We start from the raw sequence: 27,377 nt of genomic DNA, 5'->3' as shown, positions 1-27,377 counted from the left end.
CCTCAGAGCTATTACTGAATGACGAAAATAGAAACAACAAGAAAAATATTGAATTTCCATAAAAACACCACACTCACACATAATTGGAAGTGTACTTGATATTTTGCATATGCCGCCTTCCAACTAAATACACATTTCTACTTTAATATTCGATAAGCCAAGGCGGGAGAAAACAAAAAAATTCCCCCTTCGAAACCACAGAATTCCTACTTAAATACAAAAACACGTTATTGTAAAAACGAACAAAAAGTAACAACAAAAACATAAATATTTCAAGTTTCTTAAAAAGAGGAAAGAAAAAATAACGACCAACTGACCGACAGTCTATGAAAAATACACCGATATAACGCAGACAAATAGCGCCACAATTTGTTTTAACTTTTCTTCTCTTTGTTTTTTTGTAATTTGTCTGAATTTATTTGAATTAACATTTTAAATTTCATGTAATTTCTTTGCTTTGCATGCATGCATATACATTTTTTGCCAGTGAGTCTGTCTGTCTGCCGGTCTGTTTGTCTGCAGCTTCAGCACGTTTTTTTTTTTGTAATCTGTAAAAGATAAGGCGAATAAGAGAGTCTCGACTTTTATTTTTGCAAAGATTAGCATCTCAATAAGAATCTGTTTGCCAAGTTGCTGGCACAGTGCTGCAAATTAAGAAAATTTTAAACAAATAGGAAATTCCTTTAAGAAAATATATATTAAAAATCAGATATATTGAAAATATTAATTACAAATCCACGCCTATTGGTGTCAAGGTCCTTCAGAAAATATACATTACAAATCTACGCCTATTGCGGTTAAGGTCCTTGAGAAGATATTTATTACAAATCCATGCCTAATGATCCCTGAGAAAATATTTATTAAAAAAACCATACCTATTGGTGTCAAGGTCCTTAACAAATTTTTCATTACAAATCTACGTCTACTGGGGTAAAGGTCCTTCAGAAAATATTCATTACAAATCCACGCCTATTGGGGTAAAGGTCCTTAAGAAAATATATATAATAAATCCACGCTTATTAGTGTCAAGATCCATGGGAAAATATTCATTGCAAACGCGCCTCTTTTAGGGTCAATGTCCTTTAGAAAATATCCATTACAAATCCATGTCTATTGGGGTAAAAGTCCTTGAGAAAATATTTATTAAAAATCCACGCCTAATTGTGCCAAATATTATTTACAAATGCACTCCTATTGGGGTCAAGGTCCTTCAGAATATATTCATTACAAATCCACGCCTATTGGAGTAAAGGTCCTTCAGAATATATTCATTACAAATCCACGCCTATTGGAGTAAATGTCCTTCAGAATATATTCATTACAAATCCACGCCTATTGGAGTAAAGGTCCTTCAGAATATATTCATTACAAATCCACGCCTATTGGAGTAAAGGTCCTTGAGAAAATATTTATTAAAAATCCACGCCTATTGGAGTAAAGGTCCTTGAGAAAATATTTATTAAAAATCCACGCCTATTGGAGTAAAGGTCCTTGAGAAAATATTTATTTAAAATCCACGCCTATTGGAGTAAAGGTCCTTGAGAAAATATTTATTAAAAATCCACGCCTATTGGAGTAAAGGTCCTTGAGAAAATATTTATTAAAAATCCACGCCTATTGGAGTAAAGGTCCTTGAGAAAATATATATTAAAAATCCACGCCTATTGGAGTAAAGGCCCTTGAGAAAATATATATTAAAAATCCACGCCTATTGGGGTCAAGGTCCTTGAGAAAATATATATTAAAAATCCACGCCTATTGGGGTCAAGGTCCTTGAGAAAAAATTTATTAAAAATCCACGCCTATTGGAGTAAAGGTCCTTGAGAAAATATTTATTAAAAATCCACGCCTATTGGAGTAAAGGTCCTTGAGAAAATATTTATTAAAAATCCACGCCTGTTGGGGTCAAGGTCCTTGAGAAAATATTTATTAAAAATCCACGCCTATTGGTGTAAAGGTCCTTGAGAAAATATTTATTAAAAATCCACGCCCATTGGAGTAAAGGTCCTTGAGAAAATATTTATTAAAAATCCACGCCTATTAGTGTCAAGGTCCTTGAGAATAAATTCATTTCAAAGGCGTCCCTTTTGGGATCAAGGTGCTTTAAAAAATATCCTTTACAAATCCACGTTTATTGGGGTAAAGTCCTTAAGAAAATATTTATTAAAAATGCACGCCTATTTGTACCAAAGTCCTTTAGAAAATAATCATTACAAGTCCACGCCTATTTGGGTCAAGGTGCTTGAGAAAATATCCAATACAAATCCACGCCTATTGGGGTTAAAGTCCTTGAAAAAATATTTATTAAAAATCCAAGACTATTGGTGTAAAGGTAAAGATGACAAAATATATACCTTGGGATTCATTAAAAATATTCCTAAAAAAATCCAAAAATATTCGCATTATTAAATTTAATTTTTTAAAATATATTTTCTTATTTTCCAAACACTGTGCTATTAGCTATATAGTCGCCTATTTAGTTACAGAATATTGCAACGACGCATTTTTAGGGCCGCTACCTACAATCACCCTCCTCACCCACATTGGAGATAAACGTTAGAATAGAATGAATGTATGTCTGTATGTATGTGTGTGATATAAACAAACAAATCGCCGATCGACCGACCGCAGACGGTATTGAGTAGAAATTTTGCACTTTACACAGGCGGTTGACTCACAGACCTCTATAAGTGCGGTCGGGGGGAAACACAAACGGGGTTATATCGCTAACAGTGACAGAGAAAAACGCGCAGGCATGCTAAGTGTGACGATGTGACTAACTGGCTGGCTTGCTGGCTGGCTGGCTATAGACAAGTTCTCGTGAAGAGAATTTGCTCATTCTACGGGATTCACTCGTTGCAGACGGATGTTCAACGGATTACAAACGAAACGTTACGCGATATACGCTTGAACTTTTGACAAAAATATATAAATATAAAAAATATATACCAAACTCGGATTTTTTTGAATTGTGATTAAATGTTTGAATGTGTGTGTGTGTGTTTTTTTAAGAATAAATAATAAATATATTTTTGTTATTCGAATTAAAAAATGCAATTAAATTAATAAACTTAAAAAAAACAGAATTTTATTTTTTAATAAAATATACAAGGCATTTGGAATTTTTGTTTAATATTTGTAGTTAGAGTTTCAAAAATAATAATAATAAATTAAAGCAATCACATTGCGGTGTTTTACAAGTCCTAACCTATTTTTCTTATTTCTCTTTTTTCCCTCCTGTCTGCCAATAGAATTACTACAGCAACAACAAAACTCAATTGAAAAAAAAAATAAATAAAAGTGACAAAAAAACAAACCCGAAATAAATTAAAAATACATTTTAAACAAACAGCCAGAGAAAGTGAAAAAAAGTTGAAAACTTTTTAAGTGAAGAAAGGAAGAAGCTAAAGATAAACAAAAGAGAAGAAATATAAAAGGAAATATTCTAAAACGACTGACTCCACAAAGAAAAAATAAACAGAAATTTCTAAAGTTCTACTGCATTAAAGCATATAATGGCCCCAATAATTGCTGACAATACAATTGAATCAGGATGTGAATTTGTTGTTGATAATTCCAACGCCGTCACCATCGACTCTACCACCACCATTAATGACAGTTATTTTAGTGAAGCTAACGTAGAATCATCATCGCTTGCAAACGACGAAAGTAACGTAGCAGAAGCTGACGAAGAAGAAGAAGTATTGAATGTGTCCAGTGATTGTGAAGTGATTTCCCAGAATGTTGAAAATGATGAATGCCAACAACAACAACAAAAGGAACGCATGCCATGGGAGGCACCTGGCAAGCAGGGATTATATGATCCACAGAATGAACATGAAGCCTGCGGTGTTGGCTTCATTGTGGCCATCGATGGTAAACGGTCTCACAAGGTAAGTTATTGGAATTATTTTGGGGTTTTTTCCTGCAATTTTTTTAGAAAAAAGAAGAAAATACACCAGAAAAAAATATTTTTTACAATTATTCATCAAAAATAATCCTTTTTTATCTGTGCATATTTTTAATGTTTATTTTATTATTGTTCAATAATTTCCAATTATAGTAGTTTTTGTTAAAAATCCGTGCGCATTGGTGTTAAGGTCCTTAGAAAGTATTCATTAAAAATCCATACCAAATGGTGTAAAGGGCATTGAAAAAATGTTTATTACAATTCCACGCCTATTGGAGTTAAGGTCCTTGAGAAAATATTTATTAAAAATCCACTCCTACTGGGATCCAGGTCCTCGAAAAAATATTTATTTAAAATCCACACCTTTTGGGGTTAAGGTCCTTGAGAAAATATTCATTACAAATCTACTCCTATTGGGGTTCAGGTCCTTGAGAAAATATTTATTACAATTCCACGCCTATTGGGGTTAAGGTCCTTGAGAAAATGTTCATTACAAATTCACGCCTATTGATGTAAAGATATTTGAGAAAATATTTATTACAAATCCACTCCTTTGAGAAAATATTTATTAAAAAATCCACACCTATTGGGGTCAAAGTCCTTCAGAAAAAAAATATTACAAATCCACGCCTATTGGGGTTAAAGTCCTTGAGAAAATGTTCATTACAAATTCACGCCTATTGGGGTAAATATATTTGAGAAAATATTTATAACAAATCCACTCCTTTGAGAAAATATTTATAAAAAATCCACACCTATTGGGGCCAAGGTCCTTCAGAAAAAATTTATTAAAAATCCACGCCTATTGGGATTTAGGTCCTTGAGAAAATATTTATTAAAAATCCACTCCTATTGGTGTCAAGGTCCTTGAGAAATATTCATGCCTATTGGGGTAAAGGTCCTTGAGAAAATCTTCATTACAATGCTACGCCTATTGGGGTAAAGATCCTTGAGAAAATATTTATTAAAAACCCACAGCTAATGGTGTCAAGGTCCTTGTGAAATATTCATTAAAAATTCATTACAATGCTAAGCCAATGGACATCGAGGCCATGAAATAAAAGCCTATTTTGGTGAAGTTCTTTAAAAAAATAGTTATTAAAAATCCACACCAATTGTGGTAAATGTCCTTGGGAAATATTAATAGAAAATTCACACCTATAGGTGTAAAGGTCCTTGAGACATATGAATTAAATTCCACGTCTTATCGTGTAAAGGTCCTTGAAAAATATTCGTTAAAATTCCACACCTTATGGTGTAAAAGTTTGTAAAAGTTTACAGTTTATTGTGGGGAACGTCATTAAGATAATATTATTGGGAAGATTAAAATTGTTTAGAAAATCTCAAGACCCTTGATAACGCAATACAAGCTTATTGTTATGAACGCCCATAAGAAAATATTGTTGGAAAGGTCCGTAATATTTTTGGGAATATGTTTGAAGAAAATATTCTTAAAAATACACAAGTATTGTTCTGACTGAAATATTCATTAACATTTAAGCTCACCGTTAAAAATTTAAACACTCTGGTAAATATTGTGATGGGCTTGAAAGACACATCATAGACTTATAAATACTTAATTTCAATTTTAATTGTATTTAATAAAGTTAAGTTCAGTCCTTATATACCCTAAAATATATATTCTTAAAAAAAACTATTTTAAAAAATTTTTTTTAAAAATTGACTTTTGTAAATTTAGAAGATTTCAATAAAATAAAATGATGATTATTCCGGATAAAGTATTTTTTTAAATATGTGCCTTTAAATTTTAAGCAGACCAAACATCCGTAAAAATCCGCACTAATAAATCTGATGAATTTGGAAAATATATTGTTAAAGTATTCTTAAACCTACGCCCTGAACATTCCTTCTTTAAAATTGCACACATTGGAAAAAGTAGGAATAGGAAAACTCTAATAGACCCTGAAAATATTTTTCTAAAAATCCATCACTATAGCTCCGTTCTGGCAAAACCGGATTATATATCTTGTAGAAATTAAATTCCTTAATCAAACTCTATACATCTAGCTTTACTAGTCGACATCTAAATAATCTTGATAATAATTTAACAAAAATATGGCTATAAAATATCCCAAGAAAATTATCAAAAAAAATACCCCTCCAGAATTCAGATAATTCTTAAAATTCCACATATTTCGTTGCAATGTAAAAATCGACATTGCTTTTTTGGTATGTGAACGTGATATTTAGGAGATTTATTTGAACGAGACAACAATTGAACTAACCATACTACTGTCGACCAGTTTTTTTTTTGTTCTTAACAGCATATAACCGTTAAAAGTGTAATTCAAATACGGCAATGAATTAAACAATTTTAGTATGAATCGAAAAACTGGTTATTTGTCTGGTGAAATAAACCACACAATTGTGGTATGCAATGTATTTGTGGATTTGAATTTGTTTTGTGTTGTCCTAGCATTTTCAATGATTTATCCTGTAAATTTTACGACAAATTAAAATTGAAAATTAAAAATATATAGGAAATTATATTAAATTTTAAACTTTAGTAAAATTAGAATTAAACAAAAAAGGCTGAATAGCACCTTGAAGAAATTTGTTCATATGGGAACCCATTTTCGTTTTTAAGATTTCAAAACTACATATTTTTTTCAATATTGTTTTTATATCGGAGGATACATTGGCGTCACTGCCAGTCAGAACTTTTAACAATCATATTACCTTATAATGCCCTCAGGTTATTATTCACGTAGATGAAATAAATTACATAAAAATTATTTAAATTACCGAATTTAAAGCAAATAAAACCCTGACTTGTTTCAACTTTAACATCGAACATTTAGCATTAACATTGAATTTTTCTGTCCTAGAAATGATTTAGAATCTGACATTTGTCATTTCTTTTTATCTCATATGGATGGTATCTATTAGACAAAGATCCGAAGACTGGCGAATCGTTCGTAGCAGTTTGATGACAAGTAAAAACGTCGTTATGTTCGGCTGCATTGTGGCTATGTCAAAGCATAGTCTAAAGGCTTGGCAGATATCTCCTGAAGACTGAAATCTTCAGTGTTATTTTCATTCCTTTTAAACGTTCAAGCCCCGATTTTGTCGTCGAATATGCTTCTGGGATATATTCCTGCCTTCTGAGGTCAGAATATATATCTTATGTTAAAAAATATCTTCTACAGGAATTCTATATCCAGGATTTCTTTTAAACCCAATCATGGCCCATGTAGCTATTTTCTACAGCCGTAATACCTTATTGAGGTATTCTACTTTCTAGGAGTCTAATATAAAAAAAGGAAATGTCTTTCCCGAATATATTACAAATGTCTTCCATAGCCTAAATACCATCTACGGACTTTCAAAAATCGTTCTATACTGAAATGAAATGACTATATAACCTTTCAATATCCTGCTATTGTCATAAGTTATTCTAGTGAACGTCTGTATACGATAAATCGTTCTCCTAGAGCCAGACCACATTCCAGAGGTATTCACCTATCTCCTGATGTCAGAACATGTACCTTAAATTGAGAATATATTCTGCAGGTATTCTCTATTCAGGATATCTTATAAAACCAAACCAGGATAATGTAGGTGTCTTCTATAGCCGTAATACGTTATAGAGATTTTCTAGCTTCTAGGAGTTAAATATTATCGGAAGAATATCTAGAGGTCCTATATTTTCAGAATATCTACGATATAACTTTTATAGCCCGAAAACATTCTCGACACTATGTCACAAATGGAAAAAAAGACAGGCACCTTAAATCCAAAATAGTTTTTGCTAAGAAAAATGCGAATGCCAAATTGCAGTCACAGGTCTTAAAACATGGGCCTATATTGACAATTTTCTGCGGTCAAATAACTTGCACTTCTATTGGAAAATGCGATTGAAACTTTGAAAATACCAAAAAATGCGCTGCATTATATGAGGGCGAAACCAAACCCATTTAAAATACCAAACATTCTGGAAAGGGTAGCAATGATACATATAATTTTGTGTAGAAAACTATTTTTTTTGGAGCATTATAAAGTAGAGTGTAAGGTTATATAGCGACTTTTTACAGAGTTTACCTACCAAATGTAGATCATGTTCAAAGATAAAAATATCGAAACACTTTTATATAGAATACATTCCAATCTTTTAAAATTATATATCCATCATCCAAATAATTCAATTATAATATATTTGCAAAATATGTGCACAATGTTCGAATATATCAGGAAAAATATATTCCCACATTCTCATCGAATCTCTTGAATCCAAATATTTATATAGAGTATACAATTTAATATTATCAATATTTCAACAATTTTACTTATCTGCATTTTTTTTTTCTTTTTATTATTTGCAGATTCTTCGTGATGCCCAGACCCTGTCAGAACGGATGAATCATCGTGGTGCTTGCGCCTGTGACAATGACACTGGCGATGGTGCTGGTGTTATGGCTTCTATTCCCCATGATTTGTATGCCAAAGCATTGTAAGTAACAATCCTTCATTGAAAATTCAAAATTTATTGATCAAACTTTAGTTCGGTGAATTTTTTTGAAATACAAACACAATTAAATTGTTGAATATCAGACAAACATTTGTAGAAAATATTGCGTCACAAAAATATTGAATTTGGCTCACTATCGTGGGTTTTTATGACAGCTATGTACGTGAAATGTGATTTTTTTTTTTGTTTTTTGGCAATGCATTGGCAGCTATCCAAATTGAAAAGTCAAAATACTAGAGTGTTTTAAATAGTTTTTGTTGTGATTGTTGTTGTTTTTGTTAAACATATATTGAAAGCAAAGCAAATAGTTTCCATTGAACCACGAATAATGAATGGGGAAAAGGCTAGAGTATTTTTTTTTTATTTTCGTTTTGCCAAGAATTTTCACATTCGGCTTTTGTTTTTAACATTTCCCCAGTAAATATGTATATTTAAAAAAATGTTTAGCATCTGTCACAATTTTGCAAATAAAAATGTATTTAATTCAAATGATGTATTTAAACAATCGTATCAGAAGACTATTATCCATCCGTATTAATTCATATTTTATTTTCTAAGGGGAAATGTATTTCTCTAAATAACCCTATAATAACTTCTAGAGATCTTTTAACCTCAGCCAGACCTTTTCAGTTTTTTTTTAAAAGTCAAGAAAAAACTGTTCTTGGTGCCTTCTTGAGGTATTTTATAGCCATAATATATTCTGTAAGTTATTAATATCATAAAGGTCTTCTATATGTATTTTACTTCAATAGTCCTTCAATACGGGGTTTTATCCATGCCTTCAATAATAATGATAATATTTTTATGAAATATTCTATTGACTGTTAGAGGTATTATTAATCCCGCAAACTTCAAAATCCCTTATATGCCCTTATAACGGTCCCAAGGGCCTTATGTTTCCTTGGGACCTTTAAAATCACCGAAAAAATATATAAAATTTTTCTCCACTCGGAAGTGCAAAGTAGAAAACTTAATGTTCTTTGAATTTCCAGAATAACTTGTAGAAAATTGTATAAATGTCCTCTATAGCTATATGCCTAGAGCCCTTCTATGAACAAAATGTAATTTATATCAACAATATATTGTAGTAGTCTTTTAGAAGTTCTCCGAGAGATATTTTATTCTAACAGAAGTCCTTGTATTGAACTGACTCAAAAAAAAACTTCTAAAGATATATGTATCTTCGATATGAATATAGAAAGCTATATAAATATCATCGAGAAGAATCCTTCCACAGAAGACCTAACAGAGATTTTCTATAGCCAGAAATCCTACACCTACAAGGATTACTGGCTATAAAAAATCTCTCTCTTCTTCTTCTTCTCGATGATATTATTCTATAACTAGTCGATGGAGAGAATATATTTTAAATTAAGAAAATAATTTCTTTACTAATTTTGCCATGCCTGACTTGGAGAATAGAGCATAATTTTTGGTATTTACTCCCTTCATGTACATATGTTTTTAACATGCAAAAGGAAACGACGTAGACACAGGGTTCCTTTTGAGAATATGCATTGAATCACTTTCTGACTCGATTTATGTATGTCTGTCCGTCTGTTAAATTTTAAACAAAGTGCAGGTCGCATTTATGATCCGATTTGGATGAAATTTGGCACAGCTCATTTATTTGGCCCAAGGACGAGCACTATTGAAATTTGGAAAAATCGGTTCAGATTTAGTTGTAGCTGCCATATATATTTTCGTCCGATATAGGCACCAATGTCCCTAAATATCTTCCGATTTGCACGAAATTTGGCATAGCGTACTGGTTTATGTCTAGAATGATTCGTGAAAATCGGTTCATATTTAGATCATCTGATTTTATGTAAATTATGCACTAAAGTCTGATTTGTACGAAATTTTCATAGGGTACTGAATTAGCTCCTATATATATTTTCGTCCTATTTAAGGAAAATGGACCGCCAAAATCCCCATATATCTTTCGATTTGCATGAAATTTGGCATAGCGTACTGAATTGAGTCTTTAATGATGTATGCTACGTCCGATTTTGTGTAAATGGTGCACCAATGTCACTTTATATCTGTCGATTTGCAAGCAATTTGGTATAGCGCATTGAATTGAGTATAGAATTACATATGTTAAGTTTCGTAAAAATCGGTTCAGATTTAGATATAGCTCCCATATAGATTTTCGTCCGATTTAATGTAAATGGTCTACCAAAGCCCCTATATATTTTTCGATTTTCACGAAATTTTGCATGGCGTACTGAATTAAGTCTAGAATGATGATGAACCTGAAAATCGGTTCAGATTTTGATATAGCTCACATATATATTTTCCTCCGATTTTAGGTGCACCAAACTCCTAATGTTTGTCGGATTGACACGAAATTTTGCACAACGTACCACATATTATTCGAACGGATGACTGATTGAGACTATATTTTTAACAGTGCGGCATACAGAGTAGCGTGCATCAAGTTTGCTATAAATCGATTTCCATAAATTTTTCCCATTGTACGCAAACGATTCTTAATCTGCCCGATTGAAATTAAATTTAGCACAGGTTGCAGAAAGGTGTATGTACTTCGAGGGAACATTAAAATGAAATTGTTAGGATACATATGTACAATACACATAAAGTGGTGAAGGATATCATATAGTCGGCTTTAGTACTTTCCTTACTGGCTTTTACTGTGGTGTCTGTAAATTGACAATCCGATTCTTGAATTGTAAAAAAATACTTTACAAGCGCCCTCTATTATCGCTCCGCCGTATTTATAGCTATTTCGAACATTATCAATATGGAACATCATTTGGCATAGACCCCAAAAACGACCACTTTGGCTATAATTAGACATTTCTGGTATTCAGGGAATAAGACCTCTTGTCACATATATAACATTTTAATACTCCTCTATATACATAAAATGGTGATACCATTTTAGTATTTCCAGGTTGCCCATAATATGATATGTAGGTTTGTTAATGAATAAGAAACCTGCAGAGCCATTTTTAAACATAGACCTCATATAAGAGTCTTCCAGATTTCAGTATTTTTCTGTGCCAGAATCAATTAAAATATAATTTTTGGTGTGACCGTTATCGAAGAGGACTTCTTCTATAGGTTTTTTGTCTTTATGGTCCTCTGGAGGCTTCCCACATTTAGAATTACTTTTTTAAAGACTTCTTAGTCACTTTTCAATTTATAAAATACGTTTTGAAATAACTTATGAAAAGTACTTTTTTTATAAGAATATTTGAACAATCCCTTCCATTCATCCATATAAACATTTAAATATTTGGCAATTAGTACCACATAAATATGTCATTTGTTGACTAATTATTGAATAAAAATACACACAGATACCGTCGGACTAATTAGACTTTAGAAGTAAATTGCAAAATTTCTACAAAAAATAAAAAAAAAACAACTTTGATGACAACAACGCAATAATTTATCCATTTGTAATGGATGTATTCGAGAGAATGTTTACAACAACAACAACGACAACAGCTGTAACATGAATGTGACTTACTTGTCTAATTAGAACTTTAGCTACTTGTAATTATTATAGATACGAATAATTTCTCTCAATTCAAGTTCATTATAACAACATGCTAGCTAGATAGGCGGCTGCTGCCATCGTCGCCACTGCATCTGTAATCAGTAATAGTCTACCAGTTATTTATTTATACATTTATGTTTATAAATAGACACAGACATAGACATATGTGTACAATTTCCAATAACCTTCAAAAGTTCGTAATTGTAACATGTAGCAAATTGTTGCTAATTTTTGTAAAAAACGTATTATCTGTTTATTGCTTTTACCTTATTATCTGAGAGAATTTTTACACGGATTTAAAAATTACATTTTTCCTTATTGAAATATTCCTTTTACGTTCGATATCTTATTTAGAATGTATTTGAAATGTGGTAATGGGTTTACCAGCTAAGATATATCCTTTGAACCCGATTTGCAACAACATCCCCGAAATTCCAGCCATTTTTATACCCTACACAACTATGTTGTCAGGGTATTATAGCTTTGTGCAGCCCCAAAAGTTTGTAACGCCGCGAAATATTGGTCCTAGACCCACCTTTAAGTATACCGATCGTCATATCTCGACTAGCTGAGTCGATCTAGACATGTGTGTCCGTCCGTCCGTCCGTCCGTCTGTCCATTATAATTTGTAAACACGATACAGGCCACAGTTATAGACCAATCTTCACGAAATTTTGCATGTATGATGGGTTCTGGCCAATGAAGACCCCTATTGTTTTTGGAAAAGATGGGTTAATATTTAGGGGATGAAATGGACCAAAAACTTTATTTTTGTCGGTTTTTCTGGTCGCTCCAGAGGCCGCAATTATGGCCCAAACACCGCGAATTTTTGCATGGAGAAGGGGATCGGGCCAAAGAATAGGCATGCCTGTTTAATATTTAGCGGGTCGAATGGACCCTAACTTTTGTGTGAAAAATGACAAAATTTGTATTCTATAGCGTATATATTTACCACTGAAGGGCATAGACCCGAGAAGTTGATAGTATATCCAAGAGGAGTGGTTGACCTTTAAATTGATACCAATTATATAGTCGTAGGTACTCGGATGCGGGAGTTACACTTAAATATTTACAGGTGCTTACGTATTCATATATTAATTAGTTACCTATTACCACTCTGGAGTGCGGAAATATAGCTCTGATCGCTTTGAAATGTTCCGTGAGGTTCCAGTTATGGTCAAGGACAACGCCTAAAATGTTAGGTGATGATCAGATAATAATTTTTCGGATGAAGTGGACCGAAAACTTAATTATTTGTACTTTTCGAGTCGAAAGCCGAACATCACCGTACCGAAGAAACTTAGATTTTCATGGAAGTTGTGTAGGGTATCGTATGGTCGGCCCCGTCCGACAATACTGCTCCGCTCACTGGTTTAAAATAAAATTCCTTGAATTCCTGTAGTTTTTATAAGTCCCTCGAATTTTATTTTTCTCAAACTTCATCCGATTTTATTACAAAGTAACTAAAATCGTTCACACTTTAAGTAAATTACAAATACGCAAACAAATACAACCTTTCCAATTTGTCACTTCCTTAATCGAGGTAATTAAGTTCAATTAATTTTTTGTATTATGAAATCACTTGAGATGAACATTGATATCTCTGGTCAATAGTGGTGGTGGGAGAAGGAGAGAACCAAACACTCAACAAACTGTAGTCAAGTTCATGGAACCAATAAACAAATATAAAAACAACTGGATATGACTTTCAAGAATTTGCAATAAAAAAATAAACTGAAATCAATATTGGAAGTTAGTGATAATTCATTTTGATTTATTGAGACGTAATTAGATGGACAACAACAATTGTGTTGTAACCCATTCCCAGACCAGTTTATCAGCTGGGCGTGGAATTGAATTGCATTCATTGACGTCGTCGTTGTCATTTCGTTCCGACTCAGTCATTATCATGCCATCAATACCACCAACTGTTTCGAAATGCATCCATCCCCCAGTATCAGTTGTGACAATCTCTAAATTGTTGAAATTGAATTGCATCGCTGTGTCAACAACTAATCGTGTTATTTCCTAATTTAATTAATTCACTGTGGCGTTGCAATATGTTGAACGATAACAACAGATGTGTGTCAAATTGCCCTGGACATCAAATGAGGTGTTCAGAGCAAAAAAAAACGGACTTAGATGAAATTTTTTCAGAGGGTGTTCAAAAAAGTCCTTAAAAATACGTCGTCTATCGTTAATGACTCTGACAGCTGTTCCTCATGTAGAGTTATCTGTAAGCTCCTCTAAGAGACATCTAGTAGCTTGTATATCTATAGAATGCATTCCGGCCCACTTCTGTATATACATCTCACTATTTATATACACCTTTCTATTTATAAATATACATACCTCCCGAAAATCTAAAGTACTTCTTCCTTTGGAGGTCGCCCGGAAAACGTTTTTTCATTTACAGTAACTTTGAAAGCTGTTGTGGGTCTAGCATGCCTTCAGAATTCAATTAAATATCTTCTACAATAATCGAAAAAAAAAACACTAAAAACTATTCTATAAATAAAGGACCTTTCTGTTTTTTTTATACCCTCCACCATAGTAGGGAGGGTATATTAGTTTTGTTTTTCCGTTTGTAACACATCGAAATAATCATTTCCGACCCTATAAAGTATATATATTCTTGATCAGCGTAAAATTCTATGGCGATTTAAGTATGTCCGTCTGTCTGTTGTAATCACTCTAGCGTCTAAACGAATTGAGATAGAGCTCCCAAATGTTGCATAGAGTCTTTTGTCTGCAGGCAGGTCAAGTTCGAAGATGAGTTACATAAACGTTTAGGCATATCACCCATATAAGGTTACCCCCAATTTTCGGTATTTGGAGGTTCTTGAGCGCGTTTTTCAACTGAATTCGCTGAAATTTGGTACTTTGAATTCTTATTGGGTAGCAAATCTCTCCACTATAAATTATAAATATATACATAAGATTACCCCCCAATTTTCGGTATTTTGGGGTTCTTGAACGCGTTTTTCAAACAAATTCGTTGTAATTTGTTTCTTGTAGTTCTATATGGTAACAAACCTCCCTCCCAAAAATTATTAATATTCGCCCCCTTTTAGGGGTAGACTCCATATAACCGCCTTTTTATACCCTTCACCACACTGTGGTACAGGTAACAGGCAAAAATAATCGAGATAGACCCATGAGTCGATTTATGCATGTCCGTCCGTCCGTCTGTCCATGTTAAATTGTACTTTGTTACAGGTCGCATTTATGATCCGAATATATATATTTTCGTCCGATTTTAGAAAATTAAGTACCAAAGTCCCAATATATCTTTCGATTTGCACGAAATTTGGTATGGCCTACAGAATTAGGTCTAGAATGATGTGTGCCAAATTTCGTGAAACTTGATTCAGATTTATATATAGCTCCCATATATAGTTTCGTCCGATTTCAAGTAAATGGTGTACCAAAGTCCCTATATATCTTTCGATTTGCACGAAATTTGGTATAGCCTACTGAATTAGGTCTAAAATGATGTGTGTTAAGTTTCGAGAAAATCGGTTCAGATTTAGATATAGCTCCCATATATATTTTCGTCCGATTTCAGGTAAATGGTGAACCAAAGTCCCTATTATCCATCGATTTGCACGAAATTTGGCATAGCGTACTTAATTAAGTCTGGAACGATGTGTGCTAAATTTCCTGAAAATCGGTTCAGATTTAGATATATCTCCCATATATAGCTTCGCCCGATTTTAGGTAAATAGTCCACTAAAGTCCTTGGAAATCTATTGATTTGCACGAATTTTGGCATAGCGTACTGAATTAAGTCTAGAATGATGTGTGCAAAGTTTAGTGGCAATCTGTTCAGATTTAGCTATAGCTCCCATATGTATTTTCATCCGATTTAAGGTAATTGGTGCACCAAAGACCCTACATATCTTTCGATTTGCCCGAAATTTGGCATAGCGTACTGAATTTCGTCTAGAATGATGTGGCTAAGTTTCATGAAAATCGGTTCAGATTTAGATCTAGCTAATATATATAGTTTCACCCGATTTTGGGTAATTGGTGCACCAAAGTCCCTGGAAATCTTTTAATTTGCACGAATTTTGGCATAGCGTACTGATTTAAGTCTAGAATGATGTGTGCAAAGTTCCGTGAAAATCGATTCAGATTTAGATATAGCTCCCATATGTATTTGCATCCGATTTTAAGTAATTGGTGCATCAAAGTCTCTGAAAATCATTCGATTTGCACGAAATTTGTCATAGTGTACTAAATTAAGGCTAGAATGACGTGTGCTAAATTTCGTGAAAATATGTTTATATATATTTTCGTCCGATTTTATGTAATTGGTGCACCAAAGTACCAATATATATTTCGATTTGCACGAATTTTGGTATAGGGTACTGAATTAAGTCTAAAATGATGTAGCTAAGCTGCGTGAAAAGATCCATAGCTAGGCCGATTGTCACAACGTACTGATGTAATATAAATTAGTCTCTGGCAAGTTTCCCTGAAATCGGTTCAGATGTAGATATATAAAAAAAAAAGCTCTTCTCTCTATGGAAGAAGGTGGAAGAAAGCGTTCTTCCATAGAGAGAAGAGCTTTTATAAAAAGACGAATATTTACACAAGCTATTGTGTGGTCTTCACTAGAAATATATATTTCTGAAGATCAAAAGAGCTTTTGAAGGAATGTCAATGACATAGGAGCTTTATATGGAAGACACTTCGGGATATTCTCTCTATGGAAGCTCTATCACCTATTTAAATATCACATCTATATGTTTGTTTAACAACCGGCAACTTCTGTAAACTCCCAAATACAGACCACACCTCAAGATTCTTCTATCATGGACTAAAGGCAGAAGCTCTTGTAAAACTACCATATCCTATTATATTTATAAAGGACATCTCTTCTATATAAAAATATATATTTAAACATATTTATCTAGAGAAAGCATTTACAAGTTTTTACATCTTAATTTTTACTCTAATTTTTGAAGCCCAAAAAACTCTTCGATTTTTTAAATACAAGACTCATCCAAGCTTTTCTATATAGGTTTCAAAATATGATTTGACATCAAACTTTATACTCAGCTGTGCTGACTGTCCGACCAGATATAGGCCTTGATGCCAACATAGAGCTCCTTCAAGAGCGCTTTTCCCTCCTGGAGATGTCCAAAGCATATTATTCAAAAATCCGAAAAGCTCTTCTAATTTTACATAGCCTTTAAAAATAATCTCACATCTATATTATCTCATATTTATTTTCAGGTCTTCTGATGGTATTACCTTACCTGAGCTTGGTAATTATGCCACCGGCATTTTCTATTTGGATGAGAAAACTCACCAACAAGCTGAGCAAGAATTCAATGATTTGGCCAAAAGTCTGGGTCTAGAAGTGTTGACATGGCGCAGCGTTCCAACCAATCAAAATGCCATCGGCACTGTGGCCCGTAGTTCAGAGCCTTTGTCACGTCAGGTGTTTGTTGTACGTCCGGCTGGTATGGATGATAATACGTTTAAACGTCAAGTATTTGTGGTGCGTAAACGTGCCAGTCACGAACTGACCAAGGAGGGTCGTCGCTTCTACATTTGTTCGTTGTCCTCGAAAACGATTGTCTACAAGGGTCTCTTTACATCCGATCAACTTTGGAATTACTACACTGATCTCAAGGATCCACAATTTGAAACATATCTGGCATTGGTACATACACGTTTCTCCACCAATACGTTCCCCTCGTGGGAACGTGCCCATCCTTTGCGTGTCTTGGCTCACAACGGTGAGATAAATACATTGCGTGGCAATGTCAATTTAATGAAGGCACGTGAGGGTGTCATGCAGAGTGAGGTGTTTGGTGAAGACTTGAAAAAGTTGTATCCCGTTGTCGAACCCAATCTCTCCGATTCCGGTTCATTTGATTGTGTACTGGAATTTTTGACGGCAGCAAGTGATCGTACGTTGCCCGAGTCGGTCATGACTATGGTACCCGAGGCGTGGCAAAACGACAAGACAATGCCGCAGGAGAAACGTGATTTCTACCAGTGGGCTTCATGTGTCATGGAACCATGGGATGGTCCAGCATTGATTTCCTTCACCGATGGTCGCTATATTGGTGCTGTGCTTGATCGTAACGGTCTTCGGCCATCTCGTTTCTACATAACCAAAGAGAATATTTTGGTAATGGCTTCGGAGGTTGGTGTCTATGATGTGGATCCATCCCAGGTTACATTGAAGTCACGCTTGAAGCCTGGTCGCATGTTATTGGTCGATACACAAGAGAAGAAATTCATTCAAGATATTGAACTGAAGACATATATTGCAAAATCTCGTCCACATTCGGAGTGGTTACAACAAAAGGTAAGTAGGTGGGTGGGTGAAAAACAACAGATCAACACTAACATAACCTATATATTGTACAAAAGAAACGCCGGGTATCACAACACATACAACAGTAACAGCAATAATCATCCCCAAATTTATTAATAATGACAAACTGAATTTGTTTTTTCCAAAATCTTTTCTTAATATTCCCAAACAATGTTTTATATGCCTCCAAATTAATAAAATCAAAATATTTTGGATTTTAACAGATGGTGAGTGAGAAGGGTTTCAAAATTTTATCCTTTTGTTTGTAATTTGCGTTTACCAACATTTTTAGTTTTTTTTTCTGTAAATGTATTTAACAAATTATTATTTTTTTAGTTGAAAGCTTTGCATTAATAGAGAATGGGCTTTAGTAAAGCTTCGTTTTGATATTGAAAAAAAATTGTATTCTGAAAAAATTCTAACAAACGTTTTGTTTTTTAGATTACCTTAGATGAAATTCGCAACGCCAATGTTTTCAATACCGACAATGCCAATGGTACTGTACAAACCGTTGCTGATCCCAACCAAAGGGGTATGTTGGATCCTCGTCTGTCCTTGTATGGCTATACCAATGAAACCGTGAATATGCTTTTGGTGCCAATGTTTAAAAACAGGTAAATATTGAATATTACAGTGGTCGGCATATTTAGATCGATGAAATACATTTAAACTAAATTTTAGGGTGTATTTTGTCATTTAGAAAATATCAACACTCTGTATTTATCGAAATAAATATGCCGACCACTGCACATTTCAAGAATTCTTGTGTTAATTTTAAATTCTTGTATTAATTTTAAATTTAAATTTATTTTCTCTTTTACAGGAAAGAAGCTTTAGGCTCCATGGGCAACGACGCCCCCTTGGCTTGCCTCTCAACATTCCAACCTCTACCATATGAGTATTTTAAGCAATTATTCGCCCAAGTTACCAATCCTCCCATTGATCCATTCCGTGAGAAAGTTGTCATGTCTATGCAATGTCCCATTGGACCTGAAGCTAATATCTTAAAGCCTTCGGCCGAACAAGTCCATCGCATTTGGTTGAATAACCCCATACTAAGCATTCCAGATACAAATCTCTTGAAGCGCAACACTCATCGTGGCTGGAAGACCAAAGTTTTGGACATAACATTCCCCTATCAGGATGGTGTTCAGGGTTACATCGATTGTATTGATCGCATTTGTCGTGAGGGTGCAAACGCCGCCTCGTCCGGCTACCAACTATTGTTGCTATCCGACCGTAATGCCGGCCAGGAAGGCAAAGCTCCCATCTCCGCCTTACTGGCCTTGGGTGCTCTGCATCATCATTTGATCGAAACATACCTACGCATGAAGGTGGGTATTATTATTGAAACCGCTGAAGCTCGTGAAGTCCATCACATTTGTGTACTTTTGGGTTATGGTGCTGATGCCATTTGCCCTTATTTAGCCTTCGAATTGGCTCAGGCTTTGCGCGATGATGGTGTCATTAGTCCCGATGTTAGTGACAAGCAAATCTACTCGGCCTATGCACAGGCCATTGATACCGGCATTGCCAAGGTTATGGCCAAAATGGGTATCAGTACACTGCAGTCGTACAAGAGTGCCCAGATCTTTGAAGCTGTTGGCATGGGTCCTGATCTCATCAATAAATGTTTCCGTGGTACTCCATCACGTATTGGTGGTGTTTCGTTGGAAATGTTAGCCCGCGAAGGTTTGGAACGTTTCCAAATGACCTACTGCAAGGTGTCGATGGATACTCGTATTCTACGCAATCCTGGTCAATATCATTGGCGTCATGGCGGTGAGGCCCACATCAATGAACCGGCATCGATTGCCAGTCTTCAAGAGGCCGCTATATCGAATAATACAAATGCATTTGAAGCCTTTAAGGCAACCACAATGGAAAGTGTAAGACGCTGCACATTGCGGGGACAATTGGACTTTGTTAGTGATCGTCCAAAGATTGATATATCGGAAGTTGAACCGGCTAGTGAAATTGTAAAGAGGTATGGATGAGGTGGCAGACGTCGAAATAGAACGATTTTATAAAAATGTAATTGGTTTTATTTTTGTAGATTTGCTACTGGTGCCATGAGTTTCGGTAGTATTTCCCTGGAGGCCCATCAAACTTTGGCCATAACCATGAATCGCATTGGTGGCAAGAGTAATACTGGTGAAGGTGGTGAAGATGCCGATCGTTATTTGAGTAAGTATTCATATGTAATAGATTGAGAAAAGAAAATTGAGGATTTTTTTCAAGGTTTATTAAGAGGATTTCTATGAATATTCCTTCAAAGCCTATTAGTGTTGTATAATTGTATTTTTTAGGAATAGTTTTTCAACGGTCATTTGATTATTAATCAGAAGATTTTTTTCTTGGATTTAAATAATATTTTTTAAGGGTCATCAGATTTGTAAACGTGGGATTTTAAAGAATATTTTTGACAGGTCATTAGAACAATAAGCGTATATTTTTTAGCAATATTTTTCAAGGGTCATCAGGTTTTTAAATAATATTTTTGAGGGTTTTTAAAGAATATTTTTGAGGGTTCGCAAGATCAATATGTGAGAATTTAAAATAATATTTTTGAACGGTCATCAGATCACTAAGCGTCAGTTTTTAAAGCACAAATTGTCAAGGCTTATCAGATTCATAAGCTTAGATCCTTTAAGAATATCTTTCAAGTCCAGTCAGAGGACAGTAGTTAAGTTTTTGTGATTATTTTGACAAGGACTATCATTATAGCAATAAGCGTGGATTTTGTTCATAACCACATCTAATAAATTTTTTTCTACTTTCATTTCAGATCAAGATCCTCAAAATAGCCGTCGTTCTGCCATCAAACAAGTGGCATCGGGCCGTTTCGGCGTTACCGCCTCCTATTTGGCCAATGCTGATGATTTGCAAATTAAAATGGCACAGGGTGCTAAGCCTGGTGAGGGTGGTGAATTGCCCGGCTACAAGGTTACAAAGGATATTGCCAAAACACGTCATTCGGTACCCGGTGTTGGTTTGATCTCACCACCACCACATCACGATATCTATTCCATTGAAGATTTGGCTGAACTTATTTATGATTTGAAATGTTCGAATCCCAATGCACGTATTTCGGTTAAATTGGTGTCCGAAGTGGGTGTTGGTGTGGTGGCATCTGGTGTGGCAAAGGTAACTATGAATTTATTGATTTTAAATGCATACAAACTAAACCTATTTATATTGCAGGGCAAAGCTGAGCATATTGTAATTTCTGGCCATGATGGCGGCACCGGTGCCAGTTCATGGACTGGTATTAAAAATGCTGGTTTACCCTGGGAATTGGGTGTTGCTGAAACCCATCAAGTTTTGGTTTTAAATAATCTACGTTCAAGGTGAGTTGGCCCTTGTTCTCATTTTAAATAGGTCATTTTGATTCAAACACTAACCATTTAGAAAGAGAAAAATCGAAATCTAAACATATATATTGTCAATATATAAACATATATACCTAACTTTGAATTAACCTGGTTATCCAGATGACGAGTTTTTCAATGGCCTTGTCGTCGGAGCCGAGGATACAAATGAAGTGAGCCTTAGACTCAAAATACGCGTCGCGTTGCATACAAAATATGTGTGTTTTTTGCAAATGATGAGTGAGATAGAAATAATGGAAATATTTGTGATCTTGAGTTGATTTCGAAATGGAAGAAAAAAAACGAAAGTAAAACCAAATCAATGATTCCACATTTTCGATAAAAACATAAACGCTTACAAAATAAAATGAACACACAAACACAATGGAGAACAATACCACCTACATGGCAGTATAAAAAAGAGCTGAGGAACCCCCAAAGTACCATTCGTGGAGAAAAACCCAGAGAGCTGTTCATAACCCCAGGAATCATGAAGGATGATATTGGTTGTGTGTGTTCCCAAGGATGTAAGCGTTAAGTTTATTAACGAAATGTTGACATAGCGCCATGAAACTTCTCATAAAGATCTCCTAAACTATTTCGTTTATATCTGCAATTGTCTCTTGTAAGAAAGAAATAACCAAACAAAAAACACAAGCACACACGCATTCCAATCAATCACCATATCACTCTAGTCGAATAAAACAAATGTATGTCATTGCTCACTTCTGCAACATAGAGCATCTCCTCTCCTCGTCGTGTTGTTCGATTGATCGCTCCCTCGCTCGTTCTTCATCAAGCTGCTGCAAGCTGCGGCTCCATTAGTAATTCTTTTTCAAGCATTATTGAGTCGTGTTTAGAAATTCTTCTAATGTTGTGATTTTTCTTTTCAAAATTTCTATGTTTTTGTGTTGCTATCCGAAATGCTGTTGCTGCTGCTGTCAATATTGTTCCTTGTTTGACAAACAGAGTTGTCGTCCAGGCTGATGGTCAATTGCGTACTGGTTTTGATGTTGTCGTTGCCGCCTGTTTGGGTGCTGATGAATTTGGTTTCAGTACCGCTCCCTTGATTGTTATGGGTAAGTTGTATTAGTATTGACACATTAATGCAAATAAAGAGATTCCCTCATAGCCTCGATTTCAAATGCAAACCATTTTAAATTTAGCGATGGAAATAATGCTCCACACTTAGACCCTTCATATTGCAGATCACACTAATGAAACATTTCAACTTTCCCCATTTCAGGTTGTACAATGATGCGTAAATGTCATTTGAATACTTGTCCAGTGGGTATTGCCACTCAGGATCCAGTATTACGTAAAAAATTCACCGGCAAACCAGAACATGTTATCAATTTCTTCTTTATGCTGGCTGAAGATGTAAGTTCGTCCGGAAAGTATCCTTAGATTTAGTTTTAATCACTCTCTCCTTCAATTCATTGCAGATTCGTAAAATCATGGCCAATTTGGGTATACGCAAATTCCAAGATTTAATTGGCCGCACCGATTTGTTGCGTGTAGCCGATAAACGTTCAACCAAGGCAAATACCTTGAATTTGTCAATGTTATTGACCGATGCCTTGACTCTGCGTCCTGGCACCAATATTATTGGCGGCTCGGTTAAACAAGACTTCCAATTGGAAAAACGTTTGGACAATGAATTAATTGCCAAAATACAACCCATATTCAATGGCACCGAGGATAATGTTACCGTCAAGATGCGTATCCACAATGAGGAGCGTGCATTTGGTTCGACACTCAGTTACCATATTGCTTGGTAAGTGATCAACTAACATAAGTACATAGTTTTGTAATACTTAGTAATCTTTACATTCGATTGTTGTTTGCGATTTTAGTAAATATGGCGAAGCTGGTCTTCCTCAAGGCAAAACAATGGATATATTCCTTGAAGGTTCTGCTGGCCAAAGTTTCTGCGCCTTCTTGCCACATGGTGTCAATGTCACCTTGAAGGGTGATGCCAACGATTATGTGGGCAAGGGTTTGTGTGGCGGTACCATTGTCATTACACCACCCGATACTGTACCCTTCGAATCGCATTTGAACGTCATTGTGGGCAATGTGTGCTTATATGGTGCCACTGAGGGCCGTGCCTATTTCCGTGGCATTGCAGCTGAACGTTTCTGTGTCCGTAATTCCGGTGTCACAGCTGTTGTTGAGGGTGTTGGCGATCACGGTTGCGAATATATGACTGGTGGTCTGGTCGTTATCTTAGGTTTGACTGGTCGCAATTTTGCTGCCGGCATGTCCGGTGGCATTGCCTATGTCTATGACATTGATGGTTCCTTCAAGCCCAAGGTAAACCCAGAACTGGTAGAACTTTTGCCTCTTGAGTTGCCGGGTGATGTTGCCCAAGTTAAGGAGCTTTTGCAAGATTTCATTGAGAAAACTGGTTCGAAAATTGCCAAGGATATCTTGGATAATTGGGATCAGGAACAAGCCAAATTTGTTAAAGTATTTCCCTTCGACTATCAACGGGCCCTCAAAGAACTTGAGGCCGAAAAAGAAGAACAACAGAACAAAACCGACGATGTTAAGGCCATTGAAAATGGCAAAGCCGCCCATGAACCCACTGTAAAGGATATTGAAGAAACTATCCAAGACGTGGCCTTGGAACAGAAGAGAGCCGAACGTGTTTTGGACAAAACCAGAGGTTTTGTTAAATACAAGCGTGAATCGGCTCCTTACCGTGATGCTGGTGAACGTCAAAAGGATTGGGAAGAGGTGTATAACTTCCCACATGTTCGCAAGAATTTGAAAATGCAAGCCGCCCGTTGTATGGAATGTGGTGTACCATTCTGTCAATCGAATGCCCATGGTTGTCCTTTGGGTAATATCATACCCAAATGGAATGACTTGGTATTCCATGGCGATTGGAAGGAGGCTCTACGTCAGCTGTTGCAGACCAATAACTTCCCTGAGTTTACTGGTCGTGTGTGTCCAGCTCCCTGTGAAGGTTCTTGTGTCCTGGGTATTTCCGAACCGGCCGTAACTATTAAAAATATTGAATGTGCAATTATCGACCATGCTTTTGAACAAGGTTGGATTAAACCAGAAATTCCAGAAACTAGAACAGGCAAACGTGTTGCCATTGTGGGATCTGGTCCATCCGGTTTGGCTGCTGCCCAACAACTTAATCGTGCGGGACACTTTGTTACTGTATTTGAACGTAATGACCGTGTTGGTGGTTTGCTACAATATGGTATACCCACAATGAAATTATCCAAGAATGTTGTCAAACGTCGTGTTGATTTAATGGCCGATGAGGGTATTGAATTCCGTACCAATGTCCATGTTGGCAAAGACATTAAGGCTGAGGTTCTAATGAAAGAGTGAGTAGAAACTTTAGGTGAAGTAATATCGATAGTTATTGAGGCGGTATTTACTCATTTTAGATATGATGCCGTGCTTTTGACAACCGGTTCCACCTGGCCACGTGATTTACCTTTGGAGAATCGTGATCTCAAGGGCATACACTTTGCTATGGAATTCTTGGAGGCCCAACAAAAGAAACAATTGGGTGGTAAAAATGAAATCATCTCCGCCGAGGGCAAGGATGTCATTATTATTGGTGGTGGTGATACTGGTTGTGATTGTATCGCCACTTCATTGCGTCAAGGAGCCAAGAGTATTACAACATTTGAGATTTTGCCCGAGCCACCAAAGGGTAGAGCTGCTGATAATCCATGGCCACAATGGCCCAAAGTATTCCGGTATGTAAAAATTTTAAATTTTAAATGTGACATTATAATAATCTGTGTGTGTGTTTTTTTTTTGTGGTTATGCACAGAGTCGACTATGGCCACGAAGAGGTACGCCTAAAATGGGGCAAGGATCCCCGCCAGTATTGTACAACAACCAAAGAATTCATTGGTGAAAATGGCCACATTAAAGGTGTCAAAACCGTTGAAGTGGAATGGACTAAAACACCCACCGGTGCCTGGAGCATGAAAGAGGTGGCTGGCACTGAAAAACACTTCAACGCCGATTTGATTTTATTGGCCATGGGCTTTTTGGGTCCCGAGAAAACTGTACCCAATGAATTGGGTTTGGAATTGGATAATCGTGGCAATGTTAAAGCATGCAATGGTCCATATGGTACATCTAATTCGAAAGTATTTGCTGCAGGAGGTAAGTTGTATTTTATTTATTATATACTAAATAATCAATAATGAAATAGACAGATGTAGGTCAATTCAATGAAATTGAGAAATATTCGAAATATTGAAAAGTATAAGAAGTACAAAGAAGGTTTATTACTTCGAAATTTACGACCAAATTTCCTTAAAAAAATATATAATAAAAAAATATATATAATAAAATATAGGATTTTAATAATTTATTTCTTCCCACTCTCCCTTTTACAGATTGTCGTCGTGGCCAATCGTTGGTCGTATGGGCTATTACAGAGGGTCGCCAAGCAGCTCGACAAATCGATAGCTATTTAACAGGCCGTCCTAGTGGTCTTCCGGGTCCTGGTGGTGTTGTGGATCCCACCAAAAAGGCTTAAATATAATTCTATTTATGTATGAATTGATATTAATTTTAGTTTGTATTATTAATAATTATTATTTTTAAAAAAACACATGTCTATGTATTTCGTTATTTTTTCTATCACATTTTTGGTTAAGTCTCACACTCACTGCAAAACAAAACGAAACGAAGAAAAAATTATTCTCGTTTACAAATTATGTTTTTCTCTGTTATATTTAGTTATACTTTAAGCTTTTTAGATAAATAAGAAATCGCTACAAAATATATATTTATTTTCGGTTTTTATTTGTTTACACCTTCTTTTATGGTTTGTTAATAAAAAAATTGGTCATAATCAAAAGAATGAAAACAAATTGGATTGAAAAAAGTATAACATTAAATGATAGTATTTGTTAGAAAAAATGCTTTAAATTGTTGATATAAAAGTAAAACGCGTTTAAATAGCAAAACTAAATTCAAATTACACAGTTTATGGTCAATTAGCGGCACGTTTTTTGAAATATTTACATAATAAAAATGAAAAAAAAAATAAATAGTTTTAAAACCAAAAACCGTCACGCTACAGGAACTCAAGAAAAAATCATCCTATACTATCAAAACACAAACCAAAAATAACTAAAATTTTCGGTATGAATAAGAATTTTGCATCAAAAGAATGAAAACAAAATGATGAGGCAGCTTCAAACCTCATAAGACAATAACTAGAAATTAAAGCAAAAAAGTGAAAATTTATACCTATTTAATATTTATTGTTTATACAAAAAATTATATTATACATTATATTTAACAAACCAAAATACAAACAGAAAATAAACTGATTTTCTATCTGTTAATTGGAATGCTGATTTCAAAAACTCCTCTCATAAAAATTCAATACCATCGACTACAAAATGAAAATGTATCCTAAATGGGATTTTATACAGTGATGTTCATATGACTAGAAGTTTAATATCTTAAATTATAAGGCTATTACAATATTCATTAAAAGGGATTGTAATATGACAGATATGGGCCTCTCGACCGGTGAAAGACCTTCGACAGAACTAAGCGTAGTTTTTATTGGTTTCGGCCCAAATTTTTCCCATAACGATCTAATCCTTAAAAGGATTCGATATGATGTATTAAGCATTTCATGGTTTAAACTAGTTAAATTTCAATTACTGGTAACAGAGGTGCTGATGATGATTCCCATTTAAGCGAATATGCAACACAAGTTTTACGAA

At 34.9% G+C, this 27,377-nt stretch overlaps 1 protein-coding gene across 1 annotated transcript; it reads left to right on the top strand.

Moving 5' to 3' along the window:
- The first annotated feature begins 3,731 nt into the window (after positions 1–3,731).
- Positions 3,732–26,171, top strand: LOC133323890 (uncharacterized). The gene is made up of 15 exons (XM_061532793.1): positions 3,732–3,893; positions 8,254–8,381; positions 17,176–18,262; positions 18,713–18,885; positions 19,095–20,258; positions 20,328–20,458; positions 21,060–21,418; positions 21,476–21,621; positions 22,612–22,721; positions 22,889–23,022; positions 23,088–23,419; positions 23,499–24,992; positions 25,056–25,373; positions 25,451–25,791; positions 26,028–26,171. Exons 1-15 carry the CDS (start codon positions 3,786–3,788, stop codon positions 26,168–26,170), a joined length of 6,168 nt encoding a protein of 2,055 aa, XP_061388777.1. The 5' UTR covers positions 3,732–3,785; the 3' UTR covers position 26,171.
- Positions 26,172–27,377: the final 1,206 nt, after the last annotated feature.

Source organism: Musca vetustissima, unplaced genomic scaffold, assembly GCF_032173495.1.
Source record: "Musca vetustissima isolate MV318-11 ecotype Yass unplaced genomic scaffold, APGP_CSIRO_Mvet_v1 utg67438, whole genome shotgun sequence".
NCBI classification, from domain to species: domain Eukaryota; kingdom Metazoa; phylum Arthropoda; class Insecta; order Diptera; family Muscidae; genus Musca; species Musca vetustissima.
The sequence above is the reverse complement of the archived record's forward strand: the minus strand, read 5'-3'. Positions and strand labels throughout refer to the sequence as shown.